This window comes from Dermacentor variabilis, chromosome 6 (assembly GCF_050947875.1).
Source record: "Dermacentor variabilis isolate Ectoservices chromosome 6, ASM5094787v1, whole genome shotgun sequence".
NCBI lineage: Eukaryota > Metazoa > Arthropoda > Arachnida > Ixodida > Ixodidae > Dermacentor > Dermacentor variabilis.
Window position 1 is genome coordinate 190435919 of NC_134573.1, and position 12977 is coordinate 190448895.

At 43.8% G+C, this 12977-nt stretch overlaps 1 protein-coding gene across 8 annotated transcripts in view; it reads left to right on the forward strand.

Annotated features, from left to right (window-relative positions):
- LOC142585996 (splicing factor, proline- and glutamine-rich-like) overlaps nt 1-12977 on the forward strand; it is a 120489-nt gene that overhangs the window by 76679 nt on the left and 30833 nt on the right. For 5 of the 8 annotated variants that reach the window (XM_075697180.1, XM_075697181.1, XM_075697178.1 and 2 more), the window contains one exon: nt 8691-8746. The exons of 1 other annotated variant lie outside the window; for it this stretch is intronic. In XM_075697180.1, coding sequence (XP_075553295.1) covers nt 8691-8746 — 56 coding nt within the window. Of the gene's footprint in view, nt 1-8690; nt 8747-9539; nt 9694-12977 lie in introns of those variants that run through there. 2 more of the 8 variants (XM_075697185.1, XM_075697183.1) reach the window with 1 other exon arrangement.

The following is a 12977-nucleotide window of genomic DNA, read 5'->3' on the forward strand; positions in this document are numbered from 1 at the left end:
TCACCTCGTACTTTGTGGAGCTATCCATACACAAAATCATGCGCTCGAGGAGGTGCCGCCTGTACAGGACTTTAACATTCTTGATGATGCCTTGGTCCATTGGCTGCAAAACAGCTGTTGTGTTTGCAGGCAAAAATGCGAGGCGTATTGCACTCAAGGCTGGCACATTCACGTGAGCACTGCAGTGATCGACAAGGAACAACACCTTGCGGTTCGAAGCAGCAAACTTGCGGTCCAATTTGCTTATCCAGCTCTTGAAGATTTCGGCCGTCATCCACGCTTTTTTGTTCGCCTCATAGTCCACAGGCAGCGTCTTCACGCCTCGGCTTCGCGGCTTTCCCGATCACAAGTAACCGACATCGTTCCGTGCCAGTCATGTTTGCCACGATCAGCACCGACACTCTCTCCTTGCTGCGTTTGCCCCCAGCACAGTCGTCGTCCTTGAATGTCAGGGTCTTCTCTGGTAGAAGCCGATAGAAGAGTGCAGTCTCATCTGCATTGAAGATGTCTTGCGGTCTGTATTCGGCGAGATATTCACGCAGCTTTCCGTCCTTCCACGTGGCGCATGTTTCCTGGTTAACGGACGCCTTTTCACCACACACGCTCTTGAAAACCAGGTCATGGCAATATTTAAAGCGCGTCAGCCATACATCTGACGAAACGAAGTCCTCGATCCCCAACATTGCTGCAAACGCTCGGGCTTTCATTGCAGCGATGTCTCCGCTGAGAGGAAGTTTGTTGCTCCTGGCCTCCCTAATCCAAACCAGCAGAGCCTTCTCCAACTCTGGGTAAGCGCCGGTACGCATTCGCTTCCGAGAAGTCTTGAACTTGTCGTTCTCAAATGCATCCGTTATTGTGCGCTTGTTCTTGATGTAGTTAGAGAGCGTGTTCGGCTTGATCCCATACTTCCGCGCTATGTCTTGTTTGGCGGCACCTCCCTTCTCAACTTCCTTCAAAACCTCGACTTTCGTTGTCAGGTCGAGCGTGCGATAAGAGCCACGGTTTGCCATGGCTATAAACTGCGCGACTTAGGTACAGTCAATTCCGAATCACTTGTGGAACAACCTAGCCTACAAGCTTCCCGCACAAAGGCGCTCGACGAACACCATGCCAACACACGCCTCGACATACGCTGCGCACGCTGCAAGACTAATCTCGCACAATCTCACCACTGCCAGTATGCAGCACTGCGTGCACCTATGGCACCCGCGTGGCCTCCGCGATCAGCTCCGGCCACGCGCGGTATCCGTGCGTGGCCTCCGGCGGGAGCCGCTTCGCCTCCCGCCGGAGTTGATCGCGGAGGCCACGGCAGCCGTAGCAATGAACAATCGCGCCGCTCCGAGAAGGATGGCGTTGTGGGCGGCTGCGGTGGCGATGACACCAACGCGGAGCACGGAACTGTTGCAACACTTGAAAAATTGCTCATTCTACCAAAGAATGACGGTCACCTCGAGGATCCCGGCTGAAAATTAACTTCCAATTAAACAATATTACTGGATGAGGACTTCGAATTATCGAGCGATTTCTTCTATAGGATTACATGCAAAACTAACGGGACCAGCACTTCACTTCTAATTAACCGAAAATTCCAATTAAGCGGCTTCGAATTATCGGGAGTAGACTGTATAAGATGCCTATACCGCATGTCATAACAAGGCGTGGCCTATACATATGCCTAATTATATATGGTAATTTGCGCTCATGGGGACGCCAACGCTGACACCAGATTTTTTTTACACTGGGCCCTTAGTGCCGTCACTTTAAAAAATCGCAGCCATTCTACTCTGTGAATCTGGGCTACCAGCGGAGCTGTAAAGAAATTTGGAGGACACTTCAGCTTCACCTTTAAGGGTGGAATGCGATAGGATACAAAAACCCCCGACTGCTTCTCGCACTTCCCGGCAGCTGCAGCTTGTGTAACTAATGTTTACCAGGAAAGGCTGGTGGTGAACGTTATGCACGAAGGCAAGTGGGTGAGCTTTCTGGTAGAAACGCAGCCTCTTGCGTGGGCTGTGGATGCGCGGAGGGGAGTGCCACCTGGATGGTGTTGTCGCAGGGAACCAAGAGCAGCGCGTGCTCTATGAATGGTAGAAACGCTGGAAAAGGGGTTTAAGTTTGTGTTTCTCCGTAAAAGAATGATGTTTTCTGGTATATTCAAATTACAGTTTGACGCTAACATGTCTGTATAGGTTTTGTTTAGGTTGTACTTTACGATTTTTCTAATGCATCTTACTTTGAGGAATTCAATTAGTTCAATAATGCCTCTGCACCACGCGGAGGGCCTGCATGCTTGTGGTTCGGAATGATTTCTTATTAAACTACGTCCAATGCAAGGCGCTGACAACGGATTTTTGCGACACTGGGCTCTTAGTTCTCTCGCGTTTGAATTCGCTGCTAGCTGATGCGGTGGCGGGCAGGTCATCGAGACAAGCGGTCCTCCAATATACTCATACTACTAAACCGCTTCGGTCATTGGACATGAGATCACAGGCTAGAAAGCCGGAAGCCGAGACCGGGCCCGCGTGTGGCATGCTGGCAACTACCGCAAATGCTTTCGCTAAGTTTGAGTTTGAGCTAACTGAAGGAAATGGCGAAAGCTTGCGTGTAGGCAGAAAGATCACAGCTTAATCTAACAGTGTTGCACATGCACAGTCAGTGGTCATGCGCACATATCTCCACTTCGCGACGGTGTTCGACACACATCGAGCTGCACGACAAGTGAGAGTGAACCGCTCCGACTATAGAGTTTCTCACTACATTACCTAGAGGGAAATCTGGCGGTGCTGCGCTGTAGTATGCATGGGAATGCCGGTATTTTGTGACTTCGGATTGGCATCGTTCTCTGAGAGACAGGACACCTTGAAGACGCGCTTGGCAAGCACCGTTCCGTCTGTCACAATGATTCATTTTCTACTAAAACAGCACGTAAAAAGCTGTTTTGCTTTTATTATTACGCAAAAACATGTTTTGTTTAACTATGAGAACTTGTTATTGCGTGTACGAATATATGTTACGTAAGAAGTATCAGCGGGCCGCTAAAGTTGGAGGACAGACGGCAAGGATCGCGATCGCTTTGAAACAGTTTGTCGTCTGTTCTTGTTTTTGTTCGCTTTGTCATGCATTGTAGGTGAGTAAAGATGTAATATGCGTGAATGGAAACATTTTATGAATATTTTACTTTGAGAATGCGTTATTTGTGTAGCCATATCCACGTTTTAGATGAATCCTCGTACAACACCAGCCAACACGAGCCTCGCAGACACATATACCGCCATTCCCATGACGGCATGGTGCCCCCTTAAAGGGACACTAAAGGTTACCAGAAAGTTAAGTTAAAGTAGTAAAGCAATGCTCTAGAACGCCCAAGGCGTCAATATAATTGCAAACAGAGCTTTAGTAACCGAGAAATTGAGGTAAATGCACGACACGATTTGAGACCTCCCAGCGACATTCCGGTACTAGCCCGAGGACGAAAGCACTCCTCATCATAATTTATGTCACTAGTACTCAACTACTCATATTAAAAAGATCATTTTATTAGGTTATAAGACGGAAGAAAATGCTACTTGTCTACTTCTATTCGATTCTAAGAAAAAAATAACATTTTGACGTTAACCTTGAGTAGTATGGGTGATCGAAAGGTTTCGTTTTTGCTCGACTTTGCGCCGCGCGCGCTTTGGAGTTTCAGTTGTTTCTTTATCGCGTCATGCTGTGGTGGTCCTGCTATCTCGCGAAACTTGCATTTGGAACAAGCAGCGAGAATGCCACGTCCATGTGATGCTGTGGCATGCGCGAACGGTTCGCGTAACTTGGCCAAGGGCAGTTGCAGCGGCGAATCCAATGTTACTTATCACTGTGTGCCAACGAGTGAACCTCTCCGTTCGAAGTGGTTAAGTGCCGTACCTCTGCCACAGCGCGCTGGCAAAGAGCCGAAAAATCATGTAGCGTGCTCGCTGCGCTTTCGTTCAGAGGATTACGAGTTCAGTGCCGACTTACTGAAGTCACATGAAGTGCCTTTCAAAGCAGGCCGTCGTTGTAGTAGTACGCAACGACGCCGGCAGCGCGAGCCCTTCACAGCAGGTCACGTTCATCAGTGCTTAAATCCCTGAACTCGAGCCCAGCTTCGCGAGCTAATGTGTCGTTGTTAGGGCCATCCACTGCAACGAGCATCTAAGTTGGCGTCATAAATTAAGAGCCAGCTTATCGTCGTGCGCTTTCCCTTCCGCTAGCCACCATAGTTCCGCTTTCACGCTGCTGTCGGCTCTGTCTTGGCTCTGTTTCTGGCCGCGCGTTTGCGTTTTGTGCAGAAAAGCTGTAGCGCCGTCTGCGGGAGCCGTTTTACTCACCGACGGCGCAACGTCACTATGAGACCATGACGTCAATACTCCTCGACAGGAGGACGGGTGATTTGAACTGCGCTAGAGGTACGTGGACGCTTCAGAACGCATTTTCTCTTAACATAAGTCTCTTCTTCGCACGAAACAATCATTTCGAGGTTTCCGGGATGGTATTTCAACAGTCCACATTGACTTAATATTAACCTTTAGTGTCCCTTTAAGAAACTCCCATAGATGGTGGTGCCAGATTTCCCTCTTGGTGTTATAGTGAGAAACTCTATGGCTCCGACAGTGTTGAACACCGCAGTATTTCAGTAGATGGTTATCCATGAATCACAGCAAAAGTAAGTAAATTTTTCATACTGCTGGGCAGTACCTTTTCTGTATTTCTTTCTTTTTCCCCCTCCCAGAGTGTGTGCTCCATCTTAAAGGATACCTTTATAGGAGCGAGATCACACTGAAGGTTTTCGAATTCTGAACGTAGCATGTCCAAGTGCTTCCATACTTCTTTAAGCCACTGGAGTGCTTTTGCATCACATCTGAAGACACCACCACTGCGATGAAGGGGAGGGGGGGAGGTCCTCTTTACTGTTTGGATTGAATTTATGAACTAGTGAACACTTGATGCTTTCAGATGCACTGGCCACTGTAAAAGCGCCATATAATATAGTTTTGAGTCACTTTCATAAGTTCTCTAAAAGACATTTTACTGCTCTGAAATGCATTTTTGGCTTCTCCAAAAGCTGCTCCAAAATGGCATGGGTCAGTAGCATCACTGCGTTCACCATATAGCTTCTTCCAGTTCTGTGCTGTGCTTTTCATTAAAAGAATTTGCTGCCGTCAGCAATAGCGCTGACTCCGCCTTTGTGGTCCTTGTGATTGCCTTCGAAGCTCAGAAAGCACTCATATTTAAAACAGCGCAAAAAACACGGACAAGGTAGGATAGAGGACGAGCGATGACTGCCAACAACACCTTTATTGGAGCCTGCGCAAATATATACAATTTGCAACAGGCATAAAGAGAGTGAAAGAAGGGGAGGGGAAGGCGAGTCATCGTCGGTCAACTACTGCTGCGCATGCGTCAATGACATTAAACAATATAAAAGAAACAATAACATGGTGGACACAGGCCAAACTGCTTAACTTCTAAGGAACTTAGGTTCTTTATCACAAAGTGCAATAGAAGGGGAACTAACACAGGTGGCTCCTAACTGACTCATTGAAAATTCCTCAAAGATTTCTCTGGCCATCTGATTGCTGTACCTTTTTAACACACGTGTGTGGTCAAGGAGTGGAGTATAGCCACACTTGGCACAATGAACAGCCAGATTACTGCCAGTCTTAATCTTGACACAGTGAGCATGCTCGCGCAAACGTTCATTGATACAGCGTCCTGTTTGCCCTATGTAAGTGCAGCCGCAAGTGGTGGGAATGGAATACACTACATTGAAACCCTTCTGAAACCCTTCTGAGTCTTAGAAAGCACGGCATATTGCATAATGCAAGTTCCCGAAAGTCAGCTTCGTCTCAATACTTCGCCAAATGCTTCACCATTTTCGCATATGCGGTGAAGCATATGCAAAAGTGTTGTGAAGCAGAACAAGCATGGGTAAGGGCATTTGTCACGACACGCAGTACATATTCCTTAATTGTATATGTGTTTGTTATGCTCTAGCGGTTGAAGACAACCAGGGCAGCACTGTTTGTCTAAGCAGCAATCTCCTGTATCTCTGTCACAGTGAAAACACCAATATGCCTAATAAGTGTACTTGCAGGCCTTCAGAGCTTCTTCGGATGTGCCTGTGACAATTTGGGCCCTTAAGGCCAGTAAAAGGCATGCATTCAGTTTTTTGAACTGCCCGATTTTTCTGACGTTCTTGCGGCCCCTAGGGAGTTGGAAAAATCGGACATTGATTGTACAACTGACCAAGAATATGCTTCAAATGGTCTTTGGAGCGCACCGCAGTGGAAGGACGACGAGAACAGAAAGAATCTATGCATTGAGAAATGAACGGGAAAGGAAGCATGCCACCACTTCTTTGAAGGAGCTTGAGCTCAAGAAACAGTATTGGCTGACATGGTAAATGCAGGTGTCCCTCATCCAAACCAAAATAAACTCTTTATAACAGTGCAACGCAATACTGAGACATTGGGTGCAGGCCGAGAGCATAGTCAGGACAGTTGTGGTTGGTTTACCAGCTGTTGAGAATCTCGCTTGTGACAAAGTTCAGTTCAGGCCTCAAACCAATGAGCTTGCTATCAGTTGATAGAAATAGCTCATATTCAAAAATATTTCCATCAGTATGCATCTCCTTTTTATTCGTATTTGAGAATGTCAGGCTCGATTTGCAATGGGTTTTACCATTTTTTAAAAATATATTTTATTCACTGTGCATTTTACCAGCCCCTCCTTTCTGTTTTCTTTTTGAATGAAATAAGCACTACTCATTACTATTTAAACTGGATTAAGTCGTTGACTGAAACAAGCATTTTATTTGTTAAGGAATACATTGTGGATCTAGAGGAACCATGGACTCAACCAAGCAGGTTTTGAGTACTTTTCCTGCACCAGAGTGAGGCCTAAGTACGGAAAGTTACTTTCAGATTCGTGAAGCCATGCTGACATATTCATGCTGAAGTATCGGTAATGCAGGTTTTTTAAAACACATTTTTTATAAAAGGGATAAGTTCTCTGGCAAGTTGGGCATACTTTGCTGTTAGTAATGGGAGTATGCAAGAAAATTAACAAAAAGTCATTGACTTCTTTTTTATGTGAATTTTTTATTTCAACCTTGGTGAGAACAGTTAAGAAGTATGTTTACCTTGGGGGCCCCTACTTTGATACATCAGAAAGGAGAAATCGGTTTTCTCGGCAACAACTGCACCAAATTTGATGAAATTTGTTGCAGTTAAAAGAAATATTTTAGATCCTGTGACTGTAGGAAGTGAAATTTCGATTTGAGTTAGCAATATTGTAATAGAATTTGCTTAAAATTGCTAACTTTCAGAAAACGAAATTATGAAGTTTACTAATCTATCTCTGTAACGATGTCACAATTCTGTAAAATATGTCTAATAGTACATCTGATGTGGACAAAATTGGTGTATTATTGATGACTCTCAAGTACACCACTGATACGTGAGTAGAACTTGTGCAAAACTCCTGTAAACATTGCAAAAAATTCACATAACATATAAATTGATGCATCAAATTTGTCCACTTTAGATGCTCTAACGTATTCAGTCTACAGAACTGTGATATCTGTTTTTGGTGCAGAGCTATAGATTGTTACACTTTGTGCTTCTATATTTTTTTTAACTTACCAATACCAATTTCTGGTAATTCCTGTTTTAGAAAATCGAAGGCTTACATTAAAATTTTACTTAATGCAGTCACTAGATTTTTAGCTCTCTTCCTTAAGTGCAACAAATTTCATTCAAATCGGTCTGAAGTTGCCTCATAATAGCATTTCGGCATTTTACATGTATTTGAATAGGCAGCATCGTAGTTGGTCCCGAGCTTAAATGGCAAATTTGGAGGCATTCAGTTTAGTACACCATTTTTTTTTCTTGCCTTGAAAATTGCATCTAATTGAATAAATTCATCAAATTTCATCATTCTATCCAGGCAATATCAAAGCCAAGCGCGAGTGCTGTGACTGCAAACAGGCAGCCCCACTATCGTATTAGACGGAAACATCCTATGACAAGTGCAATGAAGTTTGAAGCTATCCCATGGCCTGTGGCGTCAGATAATGATACTGCATTTTTTCCTTGGTGCGCACCTGCTGCAAGGTGCTGTATCAATCAGTATTTGCCTCAGCATGTCATCATTAAAACTTTTGTCTCACACGTTGTCATAAGACATTTCCGTCTGCCGTAGCTGCGACATGCAGTCAGTATTGTTTGGATTGCAAGTTGAATTTCAATAATGAATACCTACAATTAGGCATGATTTTTAACATTTAAAAAATATATAGAGCTGCGTTAAGATGTGACCACCTACAAATTTGCTGTAGAAACAGCTGCCTCTGAGGCTCTAATAAAGAAGTCCATTAACAATTTTTTAAAATTAGTCTGCCTTGCTTTCGAACTTACATTAAAAAAAAAGCCTTATTCGAAACGCTCATAGTATTTATATACAAGAATGGTGTAAGAAAAGAAAGCTAATATATATATATAAGAAAGGGGAGTTGGGCACTTAATTTATTCCAATAGTAGTGCCCCTTCGGCTACCAAATGGATCAAAGTATGCTTGTGGATGAATGCTGACTGGTTTGGTGTTTGTTCCCTTAAAGTATTCAAGCCAAGAGAGCGCTCTAAGAAGGAGCGTGCTATTGTCTGATATTGCAGCTGCCTATGAAAGTGGATACCGTGATGGGGCACCACCAGGGGGAAATACAGCTGCGGTGAGTTGATTTTCCTTGCTTGTGCTATGCCGCACAGCTTGAGTGCATGAAATATTTACTCTCCTGCATGTTAACATTTAATTGCATAGCCTCTGCAGCCTACCATGCTATCCTGCTTGTCATTTTGCATGATAGCTGTGTGGTCAGCTTTCGATTGAAAAAAAAAAAAAAAGAAAAAGCACATAACGAAAAGAACGAACATTATTGGACCGAACACTTCTGTAACCTTATCAAAACCTTGCAAGAAATGCCTTGCAATAAAGTTATTAAAATATACCCATTTTGTGAAACATATTGAAGTACCTGGCATAATGTGTTAGTAATACACTACTTGCTTTCGAGCTGAATAAAATGTTTGGTTGTTGATTAGCCGTATGTGGCCTGGCACAGTTTAAGTGCCGGGCCAGTTTAAGTGGTGTGCAGTACGTATGTCTCGAAGGACCCTTTTAAATGAAACCTTTTAAATTTGTATTTAACTGCCACCTTCAAACGTTCCAAATGCAGTCTGTGATGCTAGTAGCCTTATTGTGGAGAGAAACAGTTGCATACATGTTTCTGTCTCAGTTAAGCATAACAGCAAAATTGCTGGCTTTTCAGAGAGCATGAATGCTTGCCTGTAAATGGCAGCATAAAATGACTATCTTGTTTGCTGTCATGATCTAGCCGTATATACAGTTTTCCAAAGTTTAGCATAAGGCCACAGTAGCTTTGACACCTATACTAGACCTTTTGCTTCGGGTTGACACATTCACTTTTCTGTGTGTTGCCACTAAAACCGGCTTCACTTTTGCAGACTACTAATGCGGATGGGTATAACTACAGTCTGTATCTTGACGCTTGGTACAAAGCACTAACGACGACTGCAACATGACAGTGGCCATTTTTGACACACATCCTTCCCAGACACTGCTTCCGTAATGAAATAAAGCTTTTTCACTGACATATCATCTCATTGTAAGTGTCTGGTCTTTCTCGGCATGCTGAACTCATTGTGTGCATTCATCTCCTGCAATGTAGCATATACATTGCTTTTATTCTGGCTGTGCATATATATACAGCAAGATCAGTCTGTATGTTTACAAAACCCAAATGTCATTGGGAAGAAGCAGATGCGCACCTCCACAAGCATTCCACCACAAAGGTATTCCTCGCAGAGGTGCCAGTGTGACCAAACAATTCTGATTTTACATGAAATAAATAAATCCCTGAAGCCACTGTTACACCTGTAACATGAAAGTGGACAGTGTGTGCATGCGCGTCATGCCTGGCATTATGTTCTGCATGCCTCTTGTGGCGTTTATGTAGATTTCTTTTTCTTTTTTGCAAGTCGACATACTTTTGCTTAGCATGAAAAGCAAAACAGTATTTTTAGTTTGCTTTGAATGTGTGCTTGTCGCTATGCTTTGCTTCATACCTGCTGCATGATCTTATCCTCTCCATCTTCCTCTTATAAATTGTTTACGAAATAATGTGCCAAGAAATGTTTAAAAATTCAGCTTCCCCACATATAAACAGTGAAATTTTCTTTACCAAGTTATTTGGAGCAGTTTCTTTCCAGTTGCATCAGTGATATTTTGAGTTAAACACTGAAACAATAATTGCTTGCCCAAACCATTATTTTGAAGCAGCAAAATAGGTGTTGTGAACCAACTTAGCTTCCAAAAATCACCACTGTCTGCTACCTTGCTGTGGCAGATGGCCATTCAAGTAATTTTTCATTTCTTGATCCTGGTGCCAAAGCATTGACCAGACATCTAGCCAATAATGTCATGGAATGACATGTCGCTGCCACACTTAGTTTTTTTTTTTTTGTACATTAGTAAGCATTTTACTGTTGGCAATGATATTGCTGGTGCTGTGTATTGCATTCTGGCACATTTTGTGCTGCTCAGGCATTCCCTTTAACCTATGTCACCTAAGTGTACTACACAGGGTTGTAAATGGGGGAACTCATGGATATCGTATATTTTAATCTTTATTACATACCATGAAGGTTCAAGGACATTAAAGGACATGTACAGGGATGTAAGGACATGTAGGGACACACATTTGCTGACTCCCAACTACTGGCTTTATTGAAATAGAGCAAAATATCTACGCGCATATACCAACCATGCTGCATTGTAGCACATGTGTCCACTTTAGTGTCCTTTATTTTGCTTCAATGTTCTTCAGTACATATTGCCAGCAATATCAACTCATCCTGCTAAACTGTTTGCTGTTCTCCACTAAAATTTTGCACAGAAGTACCATTTTGAATGATCAGTTTAATTTTACGTTTCCGGGCTTTACTTACCAGTCTTGCCCACAACAAATCCTTGATTCCTAAGTGGCCATCATCTGCAGCAATACCACTCTTAACATGCTCATTTCACTGCAAGGAAACAATGGCACCATCTGTCATAGCTACAAAGAACGCCACATTTTCACTATAGCCTTGATGACCGAAAACATGGTATTACAGTCGAAACCACTTATAATGATTACAGATATAACAATCTATCAGTTATAACGACCACGTTTCACGGCATTTGCGATTTTTCGACCCTGCCTATTGAAGCTGCGTCCAGGTATAACAAACATTTTCAAAAACCATGTACTGTCACAACAAGCACTTGAAACCCAGTTGCTGTAAAAGGAGGGCATCCATGAAGTTCCGAAGCACCAAAGCGCGAGCGAACTGGGCGCATTCTTCTGCTCCAATCCAACCATGACAAAGGTTTGACCGCAGAGATTAGCGAGCGCTGCGTGAAGATTTCAGAAGCCGAGAGAAATGTACTATTCCTAGAGGAATCTCCTTCGCCTTCAATCATGCTATGGTAACCGTGTTTTTCAAGGCATGCCTCCAGCGTGCTGCGGGAGGAAGCAGTATAGTGTATGGCGGCTGAAGCCTCTGATCCTGGAGGTGACGACAGTGGCACCGCAGGCAATCTCAGAAGCCATGGCAACGGCACTCTCCTTTTTTGCCCAGCTCTCTATGGGGCACCGTGTGCATTACGTTACATGCACTGTCTGGACAATTTGGACCAATTTGAACTGATGGCTGCTGAAGTGTTGCTGTTGATATTTATGCGGCCCGAGTTGGCATGAACCGTTCATTGCAAAGAGTTGGCATATACGGTTCGTCGACGCTTCATTTATTTTGTTGCTTATAATGGTTTGCAATGGCGTTCTATCTTTCGAACATCACACATTTTTGGCTAGAGCAACACAAAAGAAAGGTAACTTTGTGGCTCCTGGCACGCGTGTGCCCGATGCTTCAGCTGTAACAGCAAGACTTCGCAAAATGCTGGCATGCTGCAGCAGTTAGCGCTTCCAGCTAACTAGAACACTTTGCTGTAATATACAGAATCCACTTGTGTCCCACTGATAGTAACCATTCACAAGCTCTCAAAGAAAAAATGTCAATTCCGAAGTGGCAGGTCATCGGAACTATCCAGGAACTGTTTCGAAGGGGCTATGACGCCACATTTCATTCTTTATATTAAATTTTTTTACGGAAACTTGCAGTTATATGTGGAAATGTGGTGGGAACAAGAATGAAGGTACTGAAAATCCTGTTTTTGTACCAAAGTTGTGCTGAATTTTAACCCTTTGAGGGTCGAATTATTTTGAAGAAAGCTTTCCCAGGTGGTCAAATTACTTTATTGCGGATCTTGAATGTACAAGATGTATAAAGTCGGGAATAAATAGTAAAAAAAAAAATAAGGAACAGTATTTTGGTGTCGGCATCACTTAGAACTGCAAAATGTTCAATAGTATTTCAGAGTGTGGTACTCCTTGAAACACAAGTCTCCGCACAGCCGCAGAGAGCGAGAATACCTCATGAGCGGCGGTGATAAACGAGCTAAGAGCAGTGCCAATCAAGATAGAAATCAACTTCCACCGCATCTGCAAAAGAGTGCCGACAAAGAGAAAATGACGTTTCGCGCGCCTCCGTTGCGATCACGCGGCGAAACCGAAACCGCAAAAGGGGTGTTGCCGCAGTCTGCTCGACGCGCTGAAGCTAGAAGTCAGTTCTGTTTATCTCCCCTGGAAGGTCGCACAAATTTCAAACGCTTCTTGTAAGTCCTAAGAGGTGGCAGCACCTCCCAGTGAGCATGCATCATCATTATGGCGCGAAATTTCAAACGGAGGGTCGAAACCGTACGGCAAAGACCTTGCGGGACAGAAAACCGCCGCCGTACATGTACGCCAAAAACCGTCAAAGGGTTAACTGTCGACGCCACCT